Consider the following 8,015-nt stretch of genomic DNA (forward strand, 5'->3'; position numbering starts at 1 on the left):
CCTCCTACTGTTGGATCCTCGCTCTGGCTCTGGGCCCCTTCTTCACACAAAGAGTCAGGGACCCGCAGCGAATTCCCAAGACCATCACCCAACTGTACTCCTACTATATTTACAACATCCTGAAAAACCACGGCCGTGAGATTGAGAACCCCCGTGATGTGTTACTCAGGGTTGGTCAGATGGCCTTCAGAGGAGTAACCAAGAGGAAGATTATTTTTACGGATGAAGATTTAAAAAAACACAATCTACAGCCTTGCCAGTTCCTGTCCGGATTCCTGATGGAGCTTTTGGAGAAAGATAATTCTGCCCTGTGTGTGGTGTACACATTCCCACACCTCACCATCCAAGAGTTTATAGCTGCAATCGCACAATTTCTGACTCCACATCAAGGGGATATCGTGAAATTCCTCACTGAAGCCCACAGCACGGCAGATGGGCGGTTTGAGGTATTTCTCCGTTTTGTTGCTGGTCTTTCCTCCCCAATGACAGCTCGGGGGCTGGAAGAATTTCTGGGTCCATTTCCTCATCAAACAACCTGCCGGGTGATTGACTGGGTGAAGGAGGAGGTGAAACACCAGAATGAAAACTCTACTGGGGAATATGGTAAAAGGAGCCTCCTGAAAACGTTGCACTATCTGTTTGAGTCTCAGAATAGTGGACTGGCTCAGGACGCACTGGGATCTGTGGACACACTTTCATTCAGTGGAATGACACTGACCCGGATCGACTGCGCGGTCCTGTCTCATGTCATCGGATTCTGTGATACAATAAAACACCTCGACCTGGAGAACTGCATCATTCAATGTGAAGGAATCCAGCGGTTGGGACCCGGGCTACACAAGTGCCTGGAGTTGGGGTAAATTGACTTGTCTCTTCCTCTGAACGGTGAAACTGTTCCATTCTGTTATTTCAATGTATTGGGTTTTTTTTTTGGTAAAACTGTAGTAAATCAGATTGTGAAGAATTATGACAAATGCCAGGGGATTGGTCAGTAATTCCCCAAGGACGAGAAGGTTATGTGGTTCTTTGTGAAGGGACGTTGGACAGTTCAGCAGATCAGTGAACAAAGGCCAGTGGTTTAATCTTAAATCACAGGAATAGAGAATAGACATAGACAATAGACAATAGGTGCAGAAGTAGACCATTCGGCCCTTCGAGCCTGCACCGCCATTTTGAGATCATGGCTGATCATCTACTATCAATACCCGGTTCCTGCCTTGTCCCCATATCCCTTGATTCCCCTATCCATAAGATACCTATCTCGCTCCTTCTTGAAAGCATCCAGAGAATTGGCCTCCACAGCCTTCCGAGGCAGTGCATTCCAGACCCCCTCAACTCTCTGGGAGAAGAAGTTTTTCCTTAACTCTGTCCTAAATGACCTACCCCTTATTCTCAAACCATGCCCTCTGGTACTGGACTCTCCCAGCATCTGGAACATATTTCCTGCCTCTATCTTGTCCAATCCCTTAATAATCTTATATGTTGCAATCAGATACCCTCTCAATCTCCTTAATTCCAGCGTGTACAAGCACAGTCTCTCTCACCTCTCTGCGTAAGACAGTCTTGAATTCCCAGGAATTAACCTTGTGAATCTACACTGCACTTCCTCTACAGCCAGGATGTCCTTCCTTAACCCTGGAGACCAAAACTGTACACAATACTCCAGGTGTGGTCTCACCAGGGCCCTGTACAAATGCAAGAGGATTTCCTTGCTCTTGTACTCAATTTCCTTTGTAATAAAGGCCAACACTCCATTAGCCTTCTTCACTGCCTGCGGCACTTACTCATTCACCTTCAGCGACTGATGAACAAGGACTCCTAGATCTCTTTGTATTTCTCCCTTACCTAACTTTATACCGTTCAGATAATAATCTACCTTCCTGTACTTACTCCCAAAGTGGATAACCTCACACTTATTCACATTAAACGTCATCTACCAATTATCTGCCCACTCACCCAGCCTATCCAAGTCACCTTGAATTCTTCTAACATCCTCATCACATGTCACACTGCTACCCAGCTTAGTATCATCAGCAAATTTGCTGATGTTATTCTCAATGCCTTCATCTAAATCGTTGACTTAAATCGTAAACAGCTGTGGTCCCAATACCGAGCCCTGTGGCACCCCACTAGTCACCACCTGTCATTCCGAGAATCACCCATTCACCGCTACCCTTTGCTTTCTATCTGCCAACCAGTTTTCTATCCATGTCAATGTCTTCCCCCCAATGCCATGAGCTTTGGTTTTACCCACCAATCTCCTATGTGGGAATAGCCATGTTTCTCAGAACGTGTGTCAAGTCCATTCGCAAATTTCCTTCTCACTGTTGCTGACACCCAGTCCAACCTGACTCCAACAGGTTTCACACCCTCTCCCCGGTGAGTTTTAATCGTCGGTTCAGTGACAGGGCGAGAAGCACCTCTGTGCAATTGTCTTCCCCCTGCTTTTCCCCGGGTCCGACTATCACCATCTCTCCTCTTGCGCGACTTTGCTGACTAGCAGATTCACAACCCCGATGTGGACATTTCCATATTGTGGGCCTCAATTCACACCAACGCATCATCTGCTGTTTCACATCGCTATCTCTCTTCCCCATCCCATTTTCTCCTCTAGCGATCTTCCTTCTTATACCTTTTCCTCATGTGAGTGTCTTTTCCGCTATCATCCGGGGACATTTTCCCATACTAAGCGGGAGTTTCTCTCATCGCTTAACACTGTCCCTTTCCGACCCACTCACTTCTTTTCTAAACGTCTGGAAATGAGTCAGTATGCTGGTAGCTTACAGGGTCACGCCAACAGACTAACATCTTGACATTCGGTGAATAACCTGCAACTAGACAGTGAGGGATATTGACTGTGATAGGTTTAATATTTCCTGGAATATCCGAGTGTTGAGCTTTTCTCAGACCTGCAGTGTGAAGCAATTTGTTCATCAATTTATCTGTTTGTGTTTAGCCTTGGGGATAATGACCTGGGGGATTCAGGAGTGAAAATGGTGTCTGAAGCTCTGAGGATCCCGGGGTGTAAAATACAGAAACTGTGGTAAGTATCACACTGTGGGAGATTGTGTTTAGAATCATTGGGTGTCTGACATTGAACATTAATGTGATCAGTAATATTGTTACTGATAAACACTGGGGATTTGTACCGTCTCCTGTCTCTCTGTGTCCATCACCCTCACTGTTTCTTATCTACAGGATGAGGAAGGTTGGTCTTACTGATTCTGGTGCCGAGGATCTCGGCTCCGCGCTCAGTAGAAACCGATCGTTGACGGAGGTAAAGCTGAGTCATAATGTACTGAGAGATTCAGGAGTGAAACTGCTGTCTGCGGCTCTGAGGAACCCGGAGTGTAAAATACAGAAACTGTGGTAAGTACCAGACTGTGGGAGATTGTGTTTACAGTCACTGGGTGTCTGACACTGAACATTAATGTGATCAGTAATTGTGTTACTGATAAACTCTGTGGATTTGTACCGTCTCCTGTCTCTCAGTGTCCTTCACCCTCACTCTCTCTCATCTCCAGGCTGGCGAATGTCGGTCTCACAGATTCTGGTGCCGAGGATCTCCTCTGCGCCCTCAACAAAATCCGATCACTAACGATGCTGAACCTGGAATCAAACTCGCTGACAGACCGATCTGTCCCCGCTCTCCGCCGACTCATCCTGACCCTCCCGAGTCTGGAGTGGATCTGGTGAGTGTTTGTGTTAATGTTCAGTGTTATAAAATATCAGCGAAACCATTGGTTTTCTGATGATATTTGTCAATGAGAGATGTTGAACTATTAACCCCAGTCCACTGTTGCTGACACTGTTCTACATTCTGTTAATTTCCTCTTTACTCTCCCATCTGCTTCAGGTTAGTGGAGAATCTATTCAGCTGGACTGGGATGAAGGAATTGAGATCTCTGCAGGAACCCGGACCCGGAGTGAAAGTGCAACTCTGAACATCTATATATGTGAACATCCCCCGCCCGCGGGATGGGGGCATTTTGGCTGATTTCCTGCCCTGCCCTTCAATGGCCGCTATCCAGGTTTAATTCCCAATGGCTCACGACGAGCCCTCATCCACACAATTCCGCCTCGTGTCCAGCAGCGCAGCTTCCGCCGGATGCCCGGACCCAGTTTTCTCTTGGTGGACCTGAGGTATTACACCAGTGTCCTGGGTTGTGATTGCATGGGGCGAGAATGATTTTGCTGACTTTGATATGGGCAATACATACAGAAGTCTAGCAGATGTAATTATGTTAAATTGACAGGTACATCGGTTGTGACCCTGAGTCTGCAGCGATCACTTACACTGCACTGAAGTGTGATTATATGATCATCCGTATTCCATACTCCAACTCATTTTCTGTTCCTCTCTCGGTCCCCTTCTCTCTCCCTCTCTGTCCCATTCTCTCTTTCTCGCTCTCTCCGATACTCAGTTTCCCTCTCTCCCTTTTCTCGCCCTCTTTCTCACTTTACTGTCTCTTCTGCTGCCAACACCCTCCTACCCCACCCTCTCCTTTCCGCACCCTGTCTTCCCACAATCGGTGCTATCTCGCCTCTCCACCTGCCCCTCCATCTTCAGCGCTGCCAAACTTCCACTATAACCACCTCTCTGTTCAGCTCCCTCCATCCCCCCATCCATTCGAGTGCAATGGCTCTTTGCGATTCTGTCCGCCCAGACCTCGCATCATTTTGTCGCTCACAGCTCTCCCGACAACCAGCATGATCGAGGCGGTAGGACTTGCCCAGTGGATAAACATGCTGGGTGGTGGGGGGGGGGGGGGGTGGGAATAATCAGCCTGGTCTAGGGAATGTAGCAGGAATCTCGAAGTGGCCGAATTTCCTGCTTCCTGCCCCTAGTCCCCGCTTTGGAGAGCGTGGTAACTTGTCTAAATCATTAACGCCCAGTACATCCACAGTGATGAAGTGTTTTCAGAGGTTAGTGTTGAAGCATATCAGTTCCTGTCTGAATTTCGACCTGGATCCTCTCCATATAGCTTACCTTAGAGGTCTACAGCGGAAGCCATCTCGTTCGCTCCACGCAGCACTGGAACATCTGGACAGCAAAGACGCATTTATCAAGATGCACTTTACTAATTACAGCTCGGCATATAACACCACCATTCACTCAAATCCAGTCAGTAAACTCAGAGACCTGGGCCTAATGCTGCTTTCTGCAACTGGATCCTGAATTTCTTTAATTGTAGACCCCACTCAGTTCAGATTGGCAAACACATCTCCACAATCTCCATCAGCAAAGGAGCACCGCAAGGAAGTTTACGTAGCCCCATGGTCTACTCACTTTACACCGACGACTGCATGACTAAGTACAGGTCCAACACCATATGCCAGTTTTCTGACGACACCACTATTGTGGGCTGTATCAAAGGGGGTGATGAATCAGCATACAGGAGGGAGATTGAAAACTTGGCTGATAGGCGTAATAACAATTACTTCTCACTCAATGTCAATAAGACCAATGGACTGATTGTTGAATTCAGGAGGGGGAAACCAGAGGGCCATGAGCCAGTAATCATCGGAGTTTCAGAGGTGGATAGGGTCAATATCTTTATATTCCCGAGTGTCACTATCTTAGAGGACCTTCCTTGACCCATCATATAAATGTAAGTGCAAAGAGCGCACGACAGCGCCTCTACTTCCCCAGGAGTCTACGGAGGTTCGGGATGTCATTAAAAATTCTTGGCAAATTTCTATATATGTATGTTGGAAGGTGTGCTGTCTGGCTGTGATATAGCCTGGTATGGGGACACCAATGGCTTTGAACGAAAAATCTTAGGCCCAACACATCACGGGTAAAGCATATCCGAATGAAACTTTCCGCATAAAAGCAGCATCCATCGTCAAATATCCTCAACCCACTGGCCATGCTCTTTTCTCGCCGCTGCCCTCAGGTAGAGGTTACCGGTGCCTTAGGGCTCACACCACCAGGTTCAAGAACAAATACTACCCCTCGATCATCAGGCACCTGTACAAAATGAGATGTCTATACTCATTTAAGAACTCATTAAAGGACTCTTATTTAGTTATATTGTTATTTCATGCTCATTTTTATTACTATTTATTTATATAGGCATTTGCACAGTGTGTTTACAGTTTACTGTTCCTTATCTTTATAGTTCAAAGCTAGTGTTCAATATATTTGTTAAGTATGCCCTCAGGAAAAGAACATCCGGATTGTATATGGTAACACGTATGTACTCTGATAATAAATTTTACTTTGAATTTTGAACTTTGAACTTTCTGAGGCTCGTTCTTTTTTTGAGGCAGTGATTGAGGTTCTTTCTGACGGCAAGGCAGTGGGTATGAACGTGGGCCTCAGTAAGGCATTCGATAAGGTCACAGGTGCGAAGTTGATTCTGAATGGAAAGACTCGTGGGAGCCAGTGTGAATTGCCAGTTTGGATTGGGAACTGGCTAACCCAGAGGGGGCTGAGAAAGGGGATGAGGGGCGTGAGTCATTCTGGCTGAAAGTCCATGACTGTGGTAATATATATGTCATAAGGGGGGCGTTGGGAATGGACCCAAATGCAGGACACAGTCACGGAAGTACTAGGAACAGGGCGGGACAAAACTGAAGGACGGGACAGGTCGCAGACTAGGCTAGGGAAGCAGGACCAGGACGAGGGACTGGGAACAAGGAGCCTGGGCGTGGACTCCGAGCACGAGACGGACAATGATCCGGAACCTGGGTCTTGACTCGGGCTCGGACCCCAAACCAGGAGAAGACGTGACGAGGCCTGTGTTCTTGGAGCTTGAAGCTGGGATCCTAGGGCTTGAGACTTGGGGTTGAGGTCTTGAAGATTGACGCTTGAGGCTGGGGTCCTGAGGATCGAAGCTTGAGGCTGGGGTCTTAAGTCTCAAGGCTTGAGTTTGGGGTCATGAGGCTCGAAGCTTGAGGCTTGAAGCTGTGGTCTTGAGGCTTGAGTTTGGCGTCTTGACGCTCCAGGCTTGGGTACTGAGGCTCGAGGCTGGGGTCTTTATGCTTGAGGCTTCAGTTGGGGACTTGAGGCTCGAGGCTTGAGGCTGAGGTCTTGAGGCTTGAGTTTTGGGTCTGGAGGCTCGGGGCTGGGCTCTTGAGACACGAGGCTGGGGTCTTGAGACGAGACTTGAGGCTGGGGTCTTGAGGCTTGAGGCCTGAGGCTGAGGTCTTGAGTTTTGAGGATTGAGGCCTGGGTCTTGAGACTCGAGGCTTGAGGCTGGGGTCTTGAGGCCCGAGGCTGGGGTCTTGAGGCTTGTGTTTGGGGTCGAGGCTCGAAGCTTGAAGCAGGGATCTTGAGGCTCAATGATTGAGGTTGGGGTCTTGAGGCTCGAAGCTTGAAGCTGGGGTCTTGAGGCTCGAGGCTTGAGGTTGGGGTCTTGAGTCTTGTGTTTGGGGTTGAGGCTCAAAGCTTGAAGCTGGGGTCTTGAGGCTCGAGGCTTGAAGCAGGGGTTTTGAGGCTCAATGCTTGAGGTTGGGGTCTTGAGTCTTGCGTTTGGGGTCTTGAGGCTCGAAGCTTGAAGCTGGGGTCGAGGCTCGAGGCGAGGCTGGGGTCTTGAGGTTCGAGCCTTGAGGCTGGGGTCTTGAGGCTCAAGGCTTGAGGTTGGGGTCTTGAGGTTTGACTTTGGGGTCGAGGCTCGAGGCTTGAGGCTGGGGTCGTGAGGCTTGAGTTTTGGGTCAGGCTCGTGGCTGTGCTCTTGAGACTTGAGACTTGAAGCTGAAGCCTTGAGGCTTGAGACGAAGCTGAAGTCTTGAGGCTCGAGGCTTGAAGCTGGCGTCTTGAAGCTCGAAGCTTGAGGTTGTGGTCTTGAGGCTACAGGCTTGAGGCTGGGGTCTTGAGGTTCGAGGCTGTGGTCTTGATGCTTGAGGCTTGTGGTTGGGGTCTTGAGGCTTGAAGCTTGAAACTGGGGTCTTGAGGCTTGAGGCTGGGGTCTTGAGTCTTGAGGCTTGGATAACTCCGAGGCTGGAACTTGGAGGCAGACTAGGAACCCACGGAGGCGAGGACAGGAAGAGACAAACACCAAAGAACA

General features: G+C 48.6%; 1 protein-coding gene across 1 annotated transcript; it reads left to right on the plus strand.

Moving 5' to 3' along the window:
- Positions 1–652: 652 nt before the first annotated feature.
- Positions 653–4,119, plus strand: LOC140722891 (ribonuclease inhibitor-like). Its single transcript, XM_073037524.1, has 5 exons — positions 653–856; positions 2,957–3,043; positions 3,199–3,369; positions 3,525–3,692; positions 3,857–4,119. Exons 1-5 carry the CDS (start codon positions 708–710, stop codon positions 3,942–3,944), a joined length of 663 nt encoding a protein of 220 aa, XP_072893625.1. The 5' UTR covers positions 653–707; the 3' UTR covers positions 3,945–4,119.
- The last annotated feature ends 3,896 nt before the right edge of the window (positions 4,120–8,015 follow it).

Source organism: Hemitrygon akajei, unplaced genomic scaffold (genome assembly GCF_048418815.1).
Source record: "Hemitrygon akajei unplaced genomic scaffold, sHemAka1.3 Scf000092, whole genome shotgun sequence".
Lineage (NCBI taxonomy): Eukaryota > Metazoa > Chordata > Chondrichthyes > Myliobatiformes > Dasyatidae > Hemitrygon > Hemitrygon akajei.

What these genes read in the sequence shown, in the direction of transcription:
- LOC140722891 (XM_073037524.1), top strand. Translation starts at nt 708, where the DNA reads ATGACACTGACCCGGATCGACTGCGCGGTCCTGTCTCATGTCATCGGA. An exon ending in TGTAAAATACAGAAACTGTG is followed by an intron (nt 3,044 to 3,198) that starts GTAAGTATCACA and finishes TCTTATCTACAG; the next exon opens with GATGAGGAAGGTTGGTCTTA. An exon ending in TGTAAAATACAGAAACTGTG is followed by an intron (nt 3,370 to 3,524) that starts GTAAGTACCAGA and finishes TCTCATCTCCAG; the next exon opens with GCTGGCGAATGTCGGTCTCA.